Source organism: Delphinus delphis, chromosome X (assembly GCF_949987515.2).
Source record: "Delphinus delphis chromosome X, mDelDel1.2, whole genome shotgun sequence".
Classification (NCBI taxonomy): Eukaryota; Metazoa; Chordata; class Mammalia; order Artiodactyla; family Delphinidae; genus Delphinus; species Delphinus delphis.
In genome coordinates this window covers 36,957,030-36,979,228 of record NC_082704.1, presented here as the reverse complement: position 1 = coordinate 36,979,228, position 22,199 = coordinate 36,957,030, and the positions used below count along the sequence as shown (strand labels likewise).

The following is a 22,199-nucleotide window of genomic DNA, read 5'->3' as shown; positions in this document are numbered from 1 at the left end:
TGGGTTTTTAACTTTACTCCTAAGTAACTTATCTTACTGGACATATAATGTATCTTTTAATTGCATTATTGTATTGTTCATTGCTAATGTAAAGAAACACAGGTGATTTTTATATATTGATCTTATATCCTGCAACCTTGCTGAACCAATTTATTAGCTCTTTTTTAAATTTTATTTTGTATTGGAATAGAGTTGATTAACAATGTTGTGTTAGTTTCAGGTGTACAGCAAAGTGATTCAGTTATATATATACATGTATCTATTCTTTTTCAGATTCTTTTCCCATTTAGGTTATTGAGAATATTGAGCAGGGTTCCCTGTGCTATACAGTAGGTCCTTGTTGGTTATCTGTTTTTTTGTGGGTTTTTTTTTTTGCGGTATGTGGGACTCTCACTGTTGTGGCCTCTCCCATTCTGGAGCACAGGCTCCAGACGCGCAGGCTCAGTGGCCATGGCTCACGGGCCCAGCCGCTCCGCGGCATGTGGGATCTTCCTGGACCAGGGCACGAACCCATGTCCCCTGTATCGGCAGGCGGACTCTCAACCACTGGGCCACCAGGGAAGCCCTTCTATTGATTTTTGAGTCAATTCTGTTGTTTTGTGTCTTTCCAGTAATTTTTACATTTCATGTAAGTTATTTAATTTGTTGGCATATACTTGTTCATAGTACTCCCTTATAATCCCTTTTAATTTTGTAGCATTGGTAGTGATAAAAAACAAAATTCAACTGAGTAAATTTTAAAGATCTTATTGGCTTTATTTAATGATTCATGAACCAGGCAACATCCAATCTAGCAGATAGAAAGGAGCTCCAAAGAACTGTACAAAGTGAAAGACTTTTATAGGCAGAAGGGAGCAGGAATTAGGTTATGCTAGCAAAATGCGGAAAGGTTGTGGCAAGGTCACCTTCCTTTAGAGGATGGCATGGGTCTATTAAGAAGATTACTTAACTAGTGCTGATCAGGTGATTCCTGACTGACTGGTGTAAGTTTACACTTCTGGGAGAGTCAAAACTGTAATTAAGTCTCAGTTTGATGACCTGGAGCTTAGCACAAGTGATTCCATTTTGGACATATTGTCTTGGGTTTTTTTGGGGGTTTTTTTTGCGGTACACAGGCCTCTCACTGTTGTGGCCTCTCCCGTTGCGGAGCTCAGGCTCCAGACGCACAGGCTCAGTGGCCACGGCTCACAGGCCCAACTGCTCCGCGGCACGTGGGATCTTCCCGGACCAGGGCACGAACCCGTGTCCCCTACATCAGCAGGTGGACTCTCAACCACTGCGCCATCAGGGAAGCCCTATTGTCTTGTTTTTAACAATTGTAATGTCACCTCACTCATTCCTGATATTTTTAATTTAAATCTTCTCAGTTTTTCCCTTGGTCAACCTAGATAAATGTTTGTAGTATTTTTTTAAAGAAAAAAACATTTGTTCATTGATTCACTCTATTATTTTTCTTTACTCTTTATTGAAGTATGGTTGTATCGTGCAACTTTGCTGAATTCATTTATTAGTTCTAATAGTTTTTTGGTGGAGATGTTGGTGGGAACAGAGTCGAAGTTGGCTCTGTTCCATTTAACTGTGTGTTTTTCCCTCTTCCTGCACTGGAACCCTTGCTCCAGAGAGGTTTAGTGTTCAAGCAAGTGGGGCCTTTGCACAGACAAAGGTCTGATGCACTGCCTGTGCAGGTTCTCGTGATTCTACTCAGACACAGCCTTGGGTGCAAGTCCCCTCCCTTTTTCCTTCATAGCCAACTACTGCTCCCAGCCTCTGCCCCAACCCACACCCCCAACCTGTGGTGAAACCACTGGTCAGGGCAGGCAGTGCCTGCATGGATTCAGCATGTATCAGGGGCAACCTGTGGTGGAGTGGCTGCTGTCAGAGATCTGGGCTGCTTCTGAGGCACTGTTCAACTGCTAACAATAGTCACTACCGCGCAACTCAGGCTCTACCCAGGGACCAGGTCACCTCTGCATCCCACAGTTGAGTCTTGTCCCCAGTCATGGTTGCCCCAAATCCAGTGCCATGCTGTGATGTGGAGTGAGCAGAGCATTTGCTTGCTTAGGCTGGGGCTTGTGGCAAGTTGGTCACAAGACAGCTGGCAGCAGCTAGGGCAGAACACTCTGCACCCTGCCTGGGGGTAAGCCGGTGCACATGCACTCTTCACCAGCAGAGTCTAGGCTTCCCACAACCTTCTATCTGTCGCAGCAGTCTTCCAAACAGTCAAGGGGGTTTGTCTCTTCCGTGTAGAAATCCAAAGAAGACATACAGACTGCCAACAAACACATGAAAGAATGCTCAACATCATTAATCATTAGAGAAATGCAAATCAAAACTACAATGAGATATCATCTCACACCAGTCAGAATGGCCATCATCAAAACATCTAGAAACAATGCTGGAGAGGGTGTGGAGAAAAGGGAACACTCTTGCACTGATGGTGGGAATGTGAATTGGTACAGCCTCTATGGAGAACAGTATGGAGGTTCCTTAAAAATTACAAATAGAACTACCATATGACCCAGCAATCCAACTACTGGGCATATACCCTGAGAAAACCATAATTCAAAAAGAGTCATGTACTGAAATGTTAATTGTAGCTCTATTTACAATAGCCCAGAGATGGAAGCAACCTAAGTGTCCATCATCAGATGAATGGATAAAGATGTGGCACATATATACAATGGAATATTCCGCAGCCATAAAAAGAAACGAAATTGAGCTATTTTTAATGAGGTGGATGGACCTAGAGTCTGTCATACAGAGTGAAGTAAGTCAGAAAGAGAAAGACAAATACCGTATGCTAATACATATATATGGAATTTAAGAAAAAAAATATCATGAAGAACCTAGAGGTAAGACAGGAATAAAGACACAAACCTACTAGGGAATGGACTTGAGGATACGGGGAGGGGGAAGGGTAAGCTGTGACAAAGCGAGAGAGTGGCATGGAAATATATACACTACCAAACGTAAAATAGATAGCTACTGGGAAGCAGCGGCATAGCACAGGGAGATCAGTTCGGTGCTTTGTGACCACCTAGAGGGGTGGGATAGGGAGGGTGGGAGGGAGGGAGATGCAAGAGGGAAGAGATATGGGAACATATGTATATGTATAACTGATTCACTTTGTTTTAAAGCAGAAACTAACACACCATTGTAAAGCAATTATACTCCAATAAAGATGTATAAATAAAAAAAAGAATCACTTTGTTCACTAGAAAAATTAAATTAATAACAGCAAAATACAGTAATTGAGGAGTGAAGGAACAAAAAAATGCTGACATGTGGAAAATAAATAGGAAAATGTCAGGAAAACTCTTTCCTTGCCAGTAATCCATACAATAACCATAGATAAAACTGTTCAACGAAAAGACAGCACAAGTGAGTGAACTTCAGGCAGTCACCTTCGCGCTGGATGCTCTGGCCAACAGTTAGCACCATCTGCACGTTTTCACAGACAATCAGGCCATTGTCGTCGGTCTGGCTGTCTGGTCTGGCCCATGGCAGCAACTACGTTTCCTTGTGTAAAACTGTCCCCTTTGGGGTAAAGAGCCCTGGGAATCTCTTGGCCCACAGACTCCCAAATTATAAATCCAGGTCACACGTGTCTCTACATATACTAAAGCCACTATGCAGGGCTTTGCCAAGACCCTCCTTATCGGCTTCGGAGTTCTGGGCCTTATTGATGGTGACCGAGGCATGCATTCTACTTCTCAGGATACACGACGCTGGGCTCTTGAACGGCCTTCAGTAGACCTTTTGCCTCCCTACCTGGCCTTAGGCTGCAGGACTCAGAGTTCAGAGTGGCTTACTTCCACAAGTCAAATTCCATTACACGAAAGTGGCACATTTCAGTCGCCAGTCACAGGCCAGAGGTGAATTGTAGTATAGGGTCTGACTGCATCCTGTGATGTTTGACTGCTGAAGGCTTTTAAACGTCAACCCTCCCTCTTCCCCAACGCCCTACACTCCACTCTCTCCTTTGGCACGGTTGTAGGGTGGAGGGCAGGAGGAGTGGGCGTCAAACTACACTAGCTACTGCCAGCACAAGGGAACTGTCATGCTGGCCCCATCCACTAATCACAGTAGAACTCCCAAAGCAATTTCTTCCTTTCCTGACTCTCTGAAGTCTTTTTTGGAGCAGCTTGAAAAGGCTGCCCTGCTCTCCCCCCAGAAGCCTCCTCATGTAAGGAATACACTTTGCATCGCGTCTCGGTAGTGTGTGTGTGGGTGGTGTCACCAGTCTTGATTGACCTTTGAACCCAACTTGGGGTAGGGGTCCATACTGACTCAGAGTGGCAACAACAGCTCTTCTCGCCAACCTTCCCGGGAGCGCTCTGCAGAATGTGTGCTTCCCATCTGTGAAACGTTAGGGTCTGTCAAATTAGGTGTCCCAAGGCGGTGTGCTTACTGGAAGTAAGGGACATAGCTTATGTTCTCCTGAACGTGAAGTTACAGCTAACACCCAGTCTTGCTTCTGTGCCCAGCGACAGTAGTAAATGGGATTAGCATAAAATAGTTGTCGATTTCTTCCTCGTTTTCAGCATTCGTTACCCTTGACCACTCAGCTAAGTGGGGCTGAGTACAACAAAAAGTCCCGGACTGGGCTTTCCTGGTGGCGCAGTGGTTGAGAGTCCACCTGCCGATGCAGGGACACGGGTTCGTGCCCCGGTCTGGGAGGATCCCACGTGCCACAGAGTGGCTGGGCCCGTGAGCCATGGCCGCTGAGCCTGTGCGTCCGGAGCCTGTGCTCTGCAGCGGGAGAGGCCACAACAGTGAGAGGCCCGCGTACCGCAAAAAAAAAAAAAAGTCTCGGACTGTTGAGCGAGAAATGATTCTAGGAAGCCTGTCCTGTTAACGTCTGCCATGCTGTATTAGTCTGCTCAGGCTGCCCTAATAAAATGCCTTAGGCTGGGCAGCTTAAACAAGACATTTCTTTATTTCCTACAGTTCTGGAGGCTAGGAAGCCCAAGGTCAGGGTGCCAGCATGGTGGAGTTCTTGGTGAGGGCCCTCGTTTTGGCTTGAAAATAGCCGCCTTCTTCCTGCGGCTTCACGTTGGGGTGGTGGGCGGAGAGCACCATCTATGGTCTCTTCCTGTAAGGGCAGTAATCCCAATGTGTGGACTCCAGCCTCCTGACCTTACCAAAACTGAATGACCTACCAAAGACCCGGTCTCCAAATACCATCTCCTGGGGAGGGGGGCGGGGGGGGGGATGGGCTTCATCGTATGAATTTGGGAGGCAGGGAGTGTACACAATCCAGTGCAGAGAAGGTGCTCAGCCCAGTCTTTAAAACAAGTATCTCTGTGTGTGTGTGTGTGTGTGTCTCTGTGTGCCTCTGTCTCTCTCTCTTCCCTCTCTCTCTCTGTCTTCATTTCTTGGAGGCTGCAAGTGAATTGGGGAGCCCTGATGAAACACTGTCCAGCTCCCGTCTTTACTGCTTGTTCCACTCTCCATTCTCACTGCATCCATATCGACTTTGTATGTCCTTTTCTAAGTAGCCTTAACAGCATTAAAACCTCCAAATTCTCTTGCTCTCTGTTGTGGGAGGTTTTAAGCGTTGCTGAGATTTGATCTATACACCTTCTCTCTCTCTCGTTTTTGAACTAAGTGCGTCTCTATCAGCGTGAGCTGCCCCAGGGTGGCAATTGGGGAACACATGCAGGTTCCCATACCCCAGGGCGCCGCCCTTTAGGGACATTGTAGTTTTGCGCTTGCAGTGGTGGAATGAAAAGGAAGGGATTCCCGTGCGCTCACAGAGGCTCAGGGTGAGCTGGGCCTTTAAGGCCTCCAGGGAAGCTGAAGACCTTGATCACTCATTGGACGGTGGTGCAGTCAATCCTTGGCTCCTGGCAAATGAGCTTAGAGCCAGCGCTGGAGGAAGTGGCCCTTCGTTGACCCTTCTAAAGTCCACCTCCCGTCGCCAGCCAGTCAGGCTCTTTCCCACCCTGTCCACAGTGACCTCTGCCCAGCCTCGGTGGGGCGCTCCACGGGACGCCCCTCTGCCCTTCCCGTGGTGGGGTCCACAGAGGCATCTTCGCCGACTCCTCTCACCTGTGCAGCTGGCTTCTCTGCAGCCCCCAACCCGTCCCAGAGGCCCTACTGCTAACAGCATCCCCTCCCTCAGCAACACTCAGCCCGGCAGCCGCCACCTTCCCCGCGGTCCTCACTGCAGCCCGATCTGTGTCTGGCGCGTCCCTCCTGCCATGTCTGCCACAGAGGAGCGCGGGCCGATCCCAGGTGGCCAGGACGGAGCTGGTGGCGGGGCGGGTGGTAACCCCAGTCCCCTCGGGGTCTGAGCATCTCCTTCGGGAGGGATGGATGGATTTGAGGGGGCCACGGCCCTTCTGGCCTCCCTGGGGTTCTCCAGAGCCCTTGACGGGGAGGATGGTGGGCAGGAGGCCGCCCAGGCCACAGTGGAAGAAGACTGGGATGTAGGGATGGTGGAGGAGGAGGACGAGGATGAGGAAGAGTTTGAATTAGACATCGAGGACCAGGAGGAGGATGAGTACCAGTCAGGAGAGGGGGACAAAACTGAGGAAGAGGTCGAGGAGGACAAAGAGACAGAAGAGGAGGACGAGAATGGGCAGGAGGGTGTGGGAGTGGTCGCGGGCCATGGAGCCCCCGCAGCGCAGTTTCAGTCCCTGCTCCGGGATGTGGTCCATTGCCTTCTGCAGCGCAGCCACTACAACGACCGTGTCCTGGTCGGGCCCCACGCCGGCCACGCGGTGGTCAGGCGCTGCTCTTGGGAGCCCAGGGATACGGGAGAGAGAGGGGACCACATGCTGGAAGGCGAGTGCCAGGCAGAGGGCAACCCACCCTGGGAGCCGCGGGAACCTGCAGAGGGGGCGGCATCCCAGAAGGCAGAGGAACCAGCGGCGGCGGCAGCGGAGGCCGAGTTCTGGGCGGGCGAGGTCCTGGCTGATGCCTCCAAGTCCTGGGAGGCTGGGGCCTGTGGACCCGACGACGGGGCCGAAGCGGGCGAGGGGCGGCCCAGGCCTCAGGCCCTTGCAGCCCCTGCTGGGGCATCGGCCTCAAAGGCAGGCCTCGCTCATCACTGGCCTCTGGCAGTTGAAGCAGTGGGTCAAAGCTCTCAAAAACCTTCAGGCAAGATATGCACAAGTTGAAGCCCAATTCTCTAAAGACCTTTAGGATCTTGAGAAAAAGTATGCTGCCTTCTATCATCCTCTGTTTGATAAGAGAGCTGACATCAATGCAATTCATGAGCCCAAAGAAGGCGAATGTCAGTGGCGAGTCGGTGTTGAGGAAGGAGCTTGGGAGGAAATGGAAAGAGAGCCTGAAGGAAAGGGGCAAAACAAGGGCGTACCTCACTTTTGGTTGATGGCTTTTAAAAATGTAAAGATTCTCAGTAGTGTGATCTGGGGAAGTAATGTACTGGAGCACCTGAAAGATGTAAAAATAATCTGATTTCAGGGGTCGAGGAACCCACGAGCTTCACTGTAGAATTACTCTTTTTAAGTCAAACGAATACTTTTTCAACAAAGTTCTGATGAAATCATACCACATGTGATCAGACCCAGATGATTCTGATCCCTTCTTCTCCAAAGGGCCAGAAATAATCAACAGCACAGGGTGTGAGATCTACTGGAATGACGGGAAAAACCTCACCGTGAAAACTGAAGCTGCAGAAATGTGAGGGCCCTGGAAGTGTCGTACTGACCACTAGGAAGGTGCCCAGCTCTTCTTTCTTCACCTACTTCTACCCTCCTGATTCTCCGGAGGGTAGAGTTCTGGATGTCGCCACTGTTTATAAGTTGGGCTATTTTTTCCATGAAGTTCTGGTCCCAAAGTCCATATTATTCTTCACAAATGAAGCAAGTGATTATCAGTATGAAAACTCTGATGAAGAGGTCCAAGGTACTGCAGGTGAGGAGGAGGACAGCAATGAAGAACCAGAAGGACCTGAAAAGGATCCAGACCCAGCAGAGGGCAGCTCCAGAGAACCCAGGTATCTGTGTGCAGCTGAGTATCACCCAGTCGTTCCTGACATACGCCTGTTGTGATATGTTTTAAAAATTTCTCCACAAAGTAAATAATAATTAAAAATTGGTACAGTCTAGTTTAAAAACAGCTTAATGTTAATGATACTTGTGTGCTAGCTAATATAGGATGCAGCATGTTCTGCAGTGTGCTTCATTCACAGCTACAGGTCCTTTGAGCTGTAGCTGTAAGACGTCTGCAGGTGGGAAATTTATCAGACCGGGTAGCCAAGACCACTGTTTGTCTGGAACACAGTTACGAGAACAAGTGGCTAAAGTTACTGGAACATACACTAGCTGGGCCCCCCTCATCACTGAGCTACAGAAATACGGTCTCTTGTGCTAACCGGGGGGAAATGCCTTTGAGAATGTGACTACTGACAAAGATGTAATAAGTTAAAATTTTCAAGTGGGAGCACATTTAACGATTGCTACCGAACTATTTGTTCAGTTGTGAGTTTTTATATTTCATGGGACAGTCAAAAGAAAAGAATATTAGTCATGGTGAGATTGTTGTTCATCCCTGAATTGGTAATTAAGTCAACTTATAACTCACCTATCCTTTCCTCTCCTTCTTCCATTGCTTTTTCCTCTCTTTCTCCTCTTCCTTTTACAGACATGGAAACTGAGGGTCTGGGACATTAAGAGTGTGATGGATGGGTAGAGCACAGGCTTGTAAGGTGGAAAGACTTAGTAAATAAGTCTCTCTCAAGAAAAACAGCAACAGCAAAGCAGGCGTTTTTGCTGTTTGGCAAATGGGAGAGGACGTTGGTATGAGGAGTGCGAGATTGATGACATATCCAGAGATCTGTGTAGCGAGAGGAAAATGTGTTGATTTCTCTTGTTGATACAACAGGCCTAGGTAGGATTGACTATTTTCTTAGATTTAGAAAGTCACTGTTGCATGTTATTGGTTTACAATTGTTAATTGGCTCTTATTTCATCCCACAGTTGTCAGGCATAGAAAGACACGATGGAGGAAGAAACAATGAATTTGTTCTTCATGGATTTGAGATTTTCTGCTTCTCAGTAGCCAGTGGGAATTTTATCAACACTGGTTTTGTTCCAGATTTCATCATGCGAAAAGTGTTATCCACCGACATCTGACGTTTCTCTTACGTTTGTCAGATATATTTGACAGCATTTGTTCATGTTAAAAATAAAAGCTTGTGACTGCCTGGAGGGGTGGGATAGGGAGGGTGGGAGGGAGGGAGATGCAAGAGAGAAGAGATATGGGAACATATGTATATGTATAACTGATTCACTTTGTTATAAAGCAGAAACTAACACACCATTATAAAGCAATTATACTCCAATAAAGATGTAAAAAAATAAAAGCTTGCTAGCAGTGGATATGCTGCAGATTGTTTAGCTCTATAACACTGATGCACATCTATCCTTGTATCTTTTTGTTTTGGCCTACCTTACTGTCATTGAAACCATTTTAAAGTTCTTTTACTGCAGCCACAAATTAATTGAAATATCCATTGATGAACAATTTATGTGAAGGGAGAGATGGAGGTCTAGCCTCTACTTCACTTTATTGAAAGGAACCGATGGATGACCAAGCTTATCTGGAGACCAGATGGGCTGCCCCAGACCAGTGGCATCAGCATCACCTGGGAACTTGTTAGAAAGTACAAATTCTCAGGCCCCGCTCCAGATTTACTGAGTCATAAATTATGAAGGTGGGCCAGCTATCAGAGTTTTACATGTCCTACAGGTGACTCTGAAGCACACTAAAGTTTGAGCATCACTGGTTGAGAGCAGTGATGGGCACGGGGCGTGGGACGGATATTGTGAGGGACTGAGCTCCTCATGTGGTAAGACCAGTGTTTATTCAGTGACTTGACACTACTTCAGCTAAACTGAATAGGACATTAAAGGCAGGAGTGTGGATGAGACTAGAATTGTCAAGGTCCTGGGACACAGAAAGACCTCCCGGTGGGGCAAGGATTGGATGGTGGCAGTGGAAAAAATGGATGAGGGAACAAACTAGTTTCAGAAGGACAGAACCATTATGATAACATGAGTATGAAGTTTAAACAACATGCCAGACAATCATATTGATTATGGATACATATATGTAGTAAAAGGCATGCATGGAAGGAATGCATGCATATGTAGCATGTAGAAAGGCATGTATGAGGATGATAAACCCCTTGCTTAGGATAGTGGTTATGTCATGTGGAGAGGGAGAGAGGAGAATTCAACTGGGAAGTGTTACTCTTAGGTTCCTAGGGCTGCCATAAGAAATTACCACAAAGTAGGTGGCTTAAAACACCATAAAATTTATTCTCTCACAGTTCTAGATGCCAGAAGTATTAAAGCAAGGTGCTCTATGTGAGAATCCTCTTGCCACCTCCAATTTCTGGTGGCTCCTGGCACTCCTTGGCTTGTGGCACAGTAACTCCAGTCTCTGCCTCTGTCTTCACATGACCTTCCCTGTGCCTGTGTCTGAAATCTCCCTCTCCTTTCTCTTATAAGGACACCACTCAGTCCATTTAGGGCCCATCCCAAATCCAGGGTGACTCCATAAAATTAGATACCTAATGTAATTACAACTAGGAACACCCGATTTCCAAATAAGGTCACATTTACAGGTACCAGGGATCTGGACTTGAGCATATCTTCCTGGAGGACACATTTATGTACAAGGCTTCAGCTGTATCTGAAATGTTATATTTCTGAAGTTGGGTGGTGGGTACGTGGATGTAATATTCTTTATACCATTGTGTAGGTCTGAAATATTTCTTGACCAAATACAAAAAAAATCAATTAAACACGTAAGAAAAGAAGAACATGGGACTAAGAAATGGAAGCTATTTAAGGGGGAAAAAATGAAGTTGTAATTGACCAGAATACAGGATCAGAGAAGGAGAAAGGCCAGGGGGTCGAGAGTAGAAGACCTCCTTTATGCGTTTTGGTAAGGCTGTGTAGGTGCTCTCTAGGTCTCTTAGTACCCGCTTCTTTCATATTCTATGGTAGCGCGTCTCGTATCCTTATGTATTTTCACATTCTTATATATTTGTGTCTATCTCCACCCCTCAACCCCCGGGATGTGAGCTTCTCAATGATTGGGATCTTAAAGGGATTTATTTCTCTCTGTCTCCCAAAGCACGTAGGACTGTGTTTTCTTAGTATGTGCTCCATAAATGACCACTAAAATAAAGTTAATGCAGTGCATCCATCATCTTCTTTTTGTCATCAGTGGTAACACTTTAAAGTGTATTCTCACGTAGTAACATGCAGTATTCCTTATGGAATGGCACAGGGCTTTTTGTCACCATTATTTAAAACAAAAGGGGAGTCCAAGTAGGAATTTATCCATGTAATGTCATTTGAAGGGCCTCAAATTGTTTATTTTTTTATTTTTTATTTTTTAATGTCTTTGTTGGAGTATAATTGCTTTACAATGGTGTGTTAGTTTCTTCTGTATAGCAAAGTGAATCAGCTATACATATACCTATATCCCCATACCTCCTCCCTCTTGCGTCTCCCTCCCACCCTCCCTATCCCACCCCTCTAGGTGGTCACAAAGCACCGAGCTGATCTCTCTGTGCTATGTGGCTGCTTCCCACTAGCTAGCTATTTTACATTTGGTAGTATATATAAGTCCATGCCACTCTCTCACTTCGTCCCAGCTTACCCTTCCCCCTCCCCGTATCCTCAAGTCCATTCTCTATGTCTGTGTCTTGATTCCTGTCCTGCCCCTAGGTTCTTCATAACCATTTTTTTCTTAGATTCCATATATATGTGTTAGCATACAGTATTTGTTTTTCTCTTTCTGACTTACTTCACTCTGTATGACAGACTCTAGGTCCATCCACCTCACTACAAATAACTCAGTTTCATTTCTTTTCAAGGCTGAGTAGTGAGGAGCCTCTGATTGCCTGGGTCCACCTTGCCCATCAACCAGTGGTCACACACTCTCAGTAACCTCCTTCAACACAGATACACTCAGCTGGACCCTGAGTCAGGACACATTGACTCCTTCACACAAATGGGCTCAAACATTTACTCAGTCACATGAGAATGCTCATAAATTCACTCACACAAGGACACAAATACGTACACTGTGATCCTCCCATACACCCATTCATTTACACACGCATATTAACCTCAAAATAAGGAGTCTGCTAACATACACACTCACACGCAGACATACTCAGATCCACCATGAAGCTCAACCATTCACTCACATGTAAATAAAACTCGCACTCCCATTCATGGTTATGTTACACTCACGTAAGAATTCTCACAAGTGAAGCTCACCTGAACTTGTGTGAACCTAGTACACATGCACTGCCTCATATGTTTACAAATTTCAGTCCTACCCTTGAACACAAGCATGTACTTCGATACTCAACTATTATCACACTCACAGGCTGTCACGTGTACAGGTTCACATATCCATTCTCATGAATGGACATGCTCACGAATATGAATACACATGTTCACTCGCATGAGCACATTTATAATTCACTGACTCAAAATACATGAGCATTATTATACATGTACTCGTGCACATGAGCAGGATCGCAAAATCACAAAACACACTCATTATGTTTATACACAATCACAAATTCACTAACCATGCAAACTATCAATGTCACAAACTGGAATATGTTCACATATTCACTTGCATATGAAGATGCTCACATTGTCCAAGAAGACCACAGACTTACTCAATACATAAAAACACGTTCATACACACACACACTCACAGATTACCTACCTTACTCAACTACGTTCACACATTAACGAGGTCACACACACACATACACACGAATTATACGTGAACATGCATGCATGTACATACAGTAGCCCTCATACAGATGGTCACACACAGATACCCACTTTGAACACATATTTACAGAGTAACTTACCATCAGCCACCAACAGACTCACACATATTGTACATTGTCATACACAGAAATGCTCACATAGATACATACACTCATACATATACTCACTAAAAAAACACATCCCCTCTCAAACATGCTCACAGATTCCCTGACATACACAGACAGAGATCTATGGACAGGCATGCATTTACATATTCTTTCACCAAAACATGCTCAAATATTCATCTAATCACATGAACAGGTTCACAAATTTACTGCCATAGGGACACAAATATATAGGCTCAGATGTTCCCACTCATCTGTTCACTTTCACCAACCTATTAACAAAATCTCAAGCTGGAACATGCTCCCATAGACACTTTCACACAGTGATGCTCACACTTACCAAGAAGTTTAAACATTCACTCATATATAGATATACTCAATTACACACACATGCACATGATCGCCAATCACTCAGATAATATATCCACATATTAAGAAGCTCAAACAAATGAACATGGTACACATTTACTCACACAGATACACTATCATACATGCTCATAAATTCACACAATGGAACACACACATTTACTTCAACATTCAAATATTGTCACACTACCACACTGTCATGTACAGTTCAGTTATTTACTCTCGTGAATGAGCATGCTCACCTAAATATACAAACTCATGTTCACTCACAGTAACACTCTTACAGTTCACTCACTAAAAATGCCCGAAATGACAAATTTACTAATTCACATGGACATATATACATTCAAACCCTAGGGCATGCATACACATTCACTCATTAGCACAAACATGCCCACACCTCATTCACTCACATGAGCATTGTCACCCATTCACACACGATCATGGTCAATAATTAACTTACAAGACATTTAATACCACACACACATACACATTCACTTCCCCATACAAATTGTCAGTGTCACGAACACTAACATGCTTACATAGTCACTGGCACAGGAACATGCTCTCACTCACCAAAAAGTGCACACGTTCACTTCCTCAGATAAAATACTTACATCCACTCAACAAACATACACTCATAGGCACACATTACCTTACTGAAATAAACACACACATTAACAAGGTCACATAAAAACATATTCACTACACATGATCACTCTAACATACATGCAAATGTTCACAAACTCCTGCAGATGAGTGCAAAAGATAACTAAACCTGAATTTACACACAATGTAACACTCTTGCCCATAAGTCCACTCACATGTAAATTGTCACACACATTCTCCCGTATGTACACATGTTGAAACATTCACACACTCACTAAACATGTTCATGCATTCACTCACACAAACTTGTCCAGAAATTTACACATATATGTAGGCACACTCAGATATTCTCACCATGCAGACACTAACTCATCACTGAATCACAGAAGCATGCTTGCAGTTCACACATAGAACACAAATATGTACACTTAGATGTTGCGCTCACCCTTTCCCCTGTACGTGCACGTTAGCATGTTCACAATGAAGAAGGTGATCACCTATTCACACACACACTAACTAGTGTGAAATATACTCACACTAACCATGAATCTCAAGCTTTCACTCATGTGTATATACTCACCTGTAGTCACACTCAGATGTTCATGTTTCACACAATATACTCACATGAACAAGCTGAAACAAACATACATGATACACATTCATATACTCAAACCAACATGCTATTGTGCAAACATGCTCAAGCTCAGGCATATGCATGAATGCACAAATATTTCATTACTCAAATATTGTCACATTTACACTCATGTACAAATTGACATAATCACTCACAAATATACATGCTCATGTATATGTGCACACCCTCACACACATTGGTACACTTATAATTCACTCACTGAAATGACATATTTAGCTTCACATGTGGACATACATATACTTACTGGCTCACACATTCACTCACTCAAACATGCACTCACACTTCACTTACATGAGGATTACCATATACATTCAGTCACACAAATGAGCATGATCACAAATTTACTCACAACATACTCATCATATTTATATGCAAACAGTCACACTTACCCATATTGTCACAAACAGGAATTAATTCACGTAGACACATCAAAACAAACATGCTCACGCCTACCAAGAAGCTGACAAGTTACCTCAAACTCAGAAAAAAAGTACACTCACACACATACTTCCATACATTCCCTTATACAAGTATCCTTACATTCACATATCACACAAAAACACACATACACAATCATCACATAGGAATATGCTGACATGCACTCAGATGCTCACCAATTCACTCATACAGATGAGTACACACTAAATATTCACTTAAACATACAGATTTCTTCACAATAAGACCCACTCAGCTGTGAAAAGGCTTGCATATACTCAGTAATGTACATTCACCTAGTAACAAGACGCTTTCACACATTAACTCCTAAGAACATGCTCATGAATTCACTCATACATAAACACTCTCAGATGCACACATACACACACTGATATATTCACTGCACATAAACCTGCTGAAGCAGTCATTCAATCACGTGAGCATGCTGACAGTTTCATGCACATAGAGACATATATTCATGTTCCAACACACGCATTCACTTTTCATGCACCTTAACATGCTCACAATCAGGAACCTACATATACACTCGCACATAAACATGATCACACTTGTCACAAAGCCCCAGCATTCACTCACATAAACTCACAAACATACTCACATGCTCACATTCCACTCCTACAGTGTACTCACACTTTAACAAGCTCACATAAACACAATAAACCTTCACACCTACATGAATATGCTGTCATTCATGAACATGCTCACAAATTCACAAATACACATGCACACAGAAATACTTTTTCAATAAATTCAAACATTTCAAATATAATCACACTTGAAGACATGTAAAAGTTCATACATTCATGCTCACAATGTGCATGCTCACATATATACACACGATTGCATTAACACATGTCGTGTTGACTCATCCAAATGAACATACTGACTAAAAACTCAATACTACACATTCACATTCACACCATATGCTCGCACGTTTACTCAGATATGCTCACAACTTCACTCATTTCCATGAGCATGGTCAGACATTGACTCCCTCACTTGAACATGCTCACAATTTCACTGATGTACATACTCAGAGATGCTCATACAAACACACTGATACATTCACTCCATAAAAATGAGCTGACACCTTCACTCAATCGCATACCATGATTACCAGTTCTCTCACAGGGATACACAAAAATATACTCTCCAGTGCTCCCATTTATCCACACATATGAACATGCTCACCATCAGGAACATGCTCATGTACACCCTTGCACACAAATATGCTCGTGCTCACCACAAAGCTCACGTGTTCATTAATCCATAAGCTCATATGAACTCAGTCATGTGCTCACATTTCACCCACACAGTATACATGCATGAATATGAGCATACAAAATGAGCATAGTATACATTCATACACGCCCGTGAACATGCTTTCATCCAAGCATACGGTCACAAGGTAGTGCATACACATGAACACCAACAAACATTTACTTGACCACTCAAATATTCTTCCATGAGCATACTCCAAGACACGTACAAATTCACATAATCACTTTCAAAAATGTGCATCCTCACATATAGGCACAGGATCACACACTGACTGACCAACATTAACATGAGTGTAGTTTACTTATTGCAGTGAACATCGTGACAAGTTCCTCACATGTGTAAACATACATACATTCGCACTCACACACACACTTCTCTTCACTGACACAATCATGCTGACAATTCAGTGAGTCACAGGAGTGTTATCACACATTCACACAGATGAATATGATAAAAAAATTCATTCATACACCATACATATTAGGTTTAGAGTTCCACAATCACACATTCAATTTTATGCAAATTCTCATTGTCTCAAATGGAAACATGCTTACACATTCACTTGCACAGAAATCTTACAGTCACCAAGAATCTCACAAACTCTTACAACACGTAAAACACATTCCCTTACAACACACTTTCACACATCACCTTACTCAAATGTACTCCCACATAAACAAGATAAAAAAGAAACCCACCATATAGTCACTACACAGAAACATGCTAACGTATCTGTACATGCTCACCATCCATACATACAATGAGTGCAACGAAATATCACTTGAAAAATGCTTGCTCACAATGAAGCAGCACAAGCAGGCTCACACATACACTTACACAGAGAAATACATATATACACACACTCACACATTCATTACAAAACAAGTTTAAGCATTCACACATTGAAATATGCCCACAAAGTCACTCATATTCAAAGACATACGCTCAAACACGCAGAATGACACATTCACCTGCACAACGTGGTGACATTCACTCAGCCACATGACCATGCCCACATTCATTCACACAGAGGCTGCCACTCAGACATTCATTTACACATGCAGATTAACATTGAGAAGATCAGCATCATGCTTGTAAGAACCCTCACACAAAAACATGCTCACATCCACTACGAAACATATGCTTTAAAACACACATATGTCGGGCTTCCCTGGTGGCGCAGTGGTTGAGAGTCTGCCTGCCAACGCAGGGGACGCGGGTTCTTGCCCTTGTCCGGGAAGATCCCACATGCCGTGGAGCGGCTGGGCTCCTGAGCCATGGCCGCTGAGCCTGCACGTCCGGAGCCTGTGCTCCGCAGTGGGAGAGGTCGCGGCGGTGAGAGGCCCGCGTACCTCAAAAAAAAAACAAAACACACATATGTCAACTTTCAAATGCCATCCTAACACACTGTCACATGTATAAGTTTACACATTCATTCTCACGAGTGTACATGCTTACATATATTCACATGCTCAAACATTCCCTCACTTCTATTAACATGCTTATAGTTCACTCACTCATATGCACATACAAACTGGCTCACACACATACCCATACTAATATATCCACACTCAGATCCTCAAACATTCCCACAAAGTAACTCATACCACACTCACATAAGCATAATCACATACTCACTTATACACACGAAAGTGATTACAAATTCCCTCACATTCTAGACACATTCATTGCATGTATATGCACACACTCACACATTTACTTTTCCATGCAAATTATCATTGTCAGAAACACAGCATGCTTACAGACTCACTAGCTCAAGAACATACACTAAGAATCTCGCCCATTCGCTCAGTTACATAAAATCACATTCACTCACACATGCTCTCAGAGTAGTAGTACAACTATATTCAAATATAGTTGTACGTTATCAAGATCACATGAAAACCACCTGCTCATACCCACTAATATGCTAATAGGATTGCACATGCTAACAAATGGACGCATAGAGAAGAGAACACAAATATTCACTTTGTAAACACAAATTTACACTTAAGAACACAGTCACCCATGAGCAGGCAGTCATAGGAGACATGCTTGAGTACATAAACATGATCACACAGTCACTCACAAAACATACTCAAATACTCATTCAAATATGCCCACAGAGTTGCTCACATTCAAAGACACAGAAACATTCATGCATACAAACACATTCATTCCTTTGCACAAACATACTCAAACAGTCACTCAATCACATGAGCATACCCACAAATTCATTCACACAGGGACTCAAACATATATACTAAGATGCTCCCACTAACACATTCATTTATACATGCACATTAATATTGTGAAAATCAGGAACATGCTCCCATGGACACTTACACATAAATGTGCTTACTTCTATATGAAGGTAAAATAGTCACTCACAGAAGAAAATACACTCACATGCATTTACACTCATGTTCATATTTCACTCGCAGAAATACACTGAACGAATCAACTCACAGTAATAAACTATACATATTCACTAACTCAGAGAAACATGGTAACAGCTGTGCACATGGTCACAAATTTAAACATACATTTGAACACACAAACATGTCAGCATACACAGATGTACAGATTCACATATTCACTCTAAAGAAGATAAATGCTCACATATAAGCATGGTTACACATTTACTCACATTACCACTTCCATTCACTATGCAAAAGCATATAGTGACAAATTTACCCACATCCATACAGATGCTAACATACATTCACACCCAAATGTTCATACTTTCACACACTCACAAAAAGTTTCCCATACCTCACTCACTCTCATGAGCTTAATTACATATTCATTCACTCATGAAAGTGATTACAGATTAACTCACCTGCAGATATGCTCATTGCAGTTATAAACACCCACTCACCCATGCAAATTATTATTGTCACTAACAGTAACAACTCATATATTCACTTGCACACAAATATGGTCACACCAAGCTCACAAGTTCACTCAGTTACACTATGTAACCGTAGTTACATTCACTTGCTCACATGCTCACAAATTACTTTATTCAAATATATTCACTCAGTTATGAGATCACTTGAAAAACAAACTCACTGACTCAGAACTCAGCATTATACTAACCTGCATTCACATGCTTATAAATTTATGTATACAGATGAGCACACATAAATGTTCACTTTAAGTGTGCAAATTTACAGCCAGGAAATTACTCTTGCCCCTAAACCATCTCACACATAGACTGTTGCACACAGATATCCTGACTTACATACAGGTACACATTCACTTACAAAGCACACCAAATATTCACAAACTCAAACTCAAAAATTCACTCACATTCAAAAACATGTATGCATTTACACTCACACACCGACACATTCAGTGTTTCACACAAACATGCTCCAACATGCATTCAATCAAATGACCATGCTCACAAATTCTCTCGAACTGGAATACAAATACATACAGTCAGATGCTCCCACTCACACCTTCACTTACACATGTCATTCACAGTCTTAACATGCAGAATATGCTCACACGGATGCATGAACACAGACATGCTCACATCCACCTTGGAGCTCAAACATTTACTCACAGAAAATACACTCACATGTCCTTCCGTGTACACACCCATATTTTACACGAATGCTCACACTACATTAACTAGCTCAAAACAGTTAATCTGATACTTATTCCCTAACATGCTAACATCCATACACATGGTCACAAATAAAAAGATGCACTTGAACATGCACAAACATGTACATCAACAGAAATATTGTCTCAATCTACATGTTCATATATTCACTGTTGTGAGTGGACCAACTCAGATATATGCATACTTTCAAACATTCATTCACTAATATTAACATGCTTAAAATTCACTACTCAAACACATGTAGTGACAAATTTACTTACACATATACACATATATTCACCTTCAGACACTCAGGCATTCATATACTTACCCAAAATTTCCCACATCACACTTGTGAGCAAATACACACCTTCACTTATACACACAAGAGTGATTACAAATTCGCTCACATTCCAGACATGCTCCTTGTGTGTAAATGCACAAACCTACACATTTATTTACTCATGCAAATTTTTGATCATAAATATTAACATAGTCACAAATATAATTGCACACAAACATGCTCACACTGACTTAGAAGCTCACAAATTCACTCATTTATATAAAAACTCTTACATTTACTCACACATGTGGGCATGAATTACCTTATTCCAATATACAGTTGCCCCTTGAACAACACGAGTTTCACCTGTGTGGGTCCACTCCTGTGCAGATTTTTTTCAATAAATATACAGTTAGCCCTCTGTATCGATGGGTTTTGCTTTCACAGGTTTAACCAGCTGCTTATCACGTGCTATGTTTATGACCCACAGTCAGTTGAGTCCGAGAATGCAGACTACGGGGATAGAGAGGGCTGACTATGGGACTTGGACACTCTCAGATTTTGGTATCCTTGGTGGGTCCTGGAATCAGTCCCCCGTGAATAGTGAGCAACTACTGTAGTCATATATTAACAAGGTCACAAGGAAACATACTTGCTCATCCACTATACATGAATATGCTAACATGATTCGCAGGCTTACAAGTTCATTTATACAGATGAGCATACAAAAGTGTTCACTTTAAGCATGCCAGTTTAGATCCAAGAGACCACTCTCACCCATGAACAGGCTCACCTACACACTGTCACAGACAGATGTGCTCACATACATACACTCACACATTCACTCACTCACAAAACACTTAAACTCTCAGACATTCTCAAACTTTCCCACCAATTCACTCCCACTCACAGACACACGTACATTCACACGTACATACTGACATTCACTCCTTCACACAAACGTGCTCAAACACTCAATCACATGACCATGCCAAGACGCTCATTCACAAAGGGACACAAATGCATACATTCAGAAGCTCCCACTCACACATTCACTTACACATGCACATTTTCACTCTTAAAATCAGGAACATGTTCACATAGATATTCACATACAAACACGCTCACATCCTCCATGAAGCTCGAAATATCCACTCAAAGAAGAAACTACACTCATACACACTTCCACTCATGTTTATTCATGTTTCACTTACACAAATATACTCACCTGTGAACTAGCTCACCACAATGAACCTGATACACGTTCACTTACTCATACAAACATGCTAACCCCCATGCATATGGCTGCAAATTCAAGGGTACACCTGAACATACATTTACAGCAGTACTCAGAGACTGAAATACTAGCACACTTTGAGATTACAAGGCCACATATTTACTCTCACAAATGCACAAGCTCACATACATGCTCATTTGTTCACTCACATTATCATGCTTACAGATAACTCACTCAAACACATACTGACAAATGTACTCACACATATACACATACTAACATACATTCTCACTTGGTGGCTCACAGTTCACACACACAAAGTGGCCCCACCTCATTCAGATTATCATCATCAATCATGCACTTAGAACATAAACATGGTTACAAATCCACTCATACTCCAGGTACACTCATTTCATTTACACATGCACACATCCATTCCCTTAACCATATAAAATATCCTTGTCACAAACAGTAACATGCTTACAATCAGCAAGAAGCTCATGATTTCATTCACTCACTTAAAAAACCATTATATGCATTCCCATATACATGCTCCCTTATTCAAATATATTCACACACAAACAAGAACACACAAAAAACACATTTACCCCCAACTACTCAGAATTATGCTAATCTGCCTTCACATGCTTACAAATTCATTCATACAAGTGAACACACTTAAATATTAATTTTAAACACAAATTTGCACCTAAGAAAACACTCTCACCCATGAACATGTTCACACTTATAATGTCACACAGAGATATGCTTACATACAGTCAC

The 22,199-nt window shown here is 42.8% G+C and overlaps 1 protein-coding gene across 1 annotated transcript; it reads left to right on the top strand.

Moving 5' to 3' along the window:
- Positions 1-6,317: 6,317 nt before the first annotated feature.
- On the top strand, positions 6,318-20,714 carry LOC132418109 (cancer/testis antigen family 47 member C1-like). Its single transcript, XM_060002000.1, has 4 exons — positions 6,318-7,107; positions 7,569-7,653; positions 7,748-7,969; positions 20,627-20,714. The coding sequence occupies exons 1-4, from the start codon at positions 6,318-6,320 to the stop codon at positions 20,712-20,714; spliced, it is 1,185 nt and encodes a 394-aa protein (XP_059857983.1).
- The last annotated feature ends 1,485 nt before the right edge of the window (positions 20,715-22,199 follow it).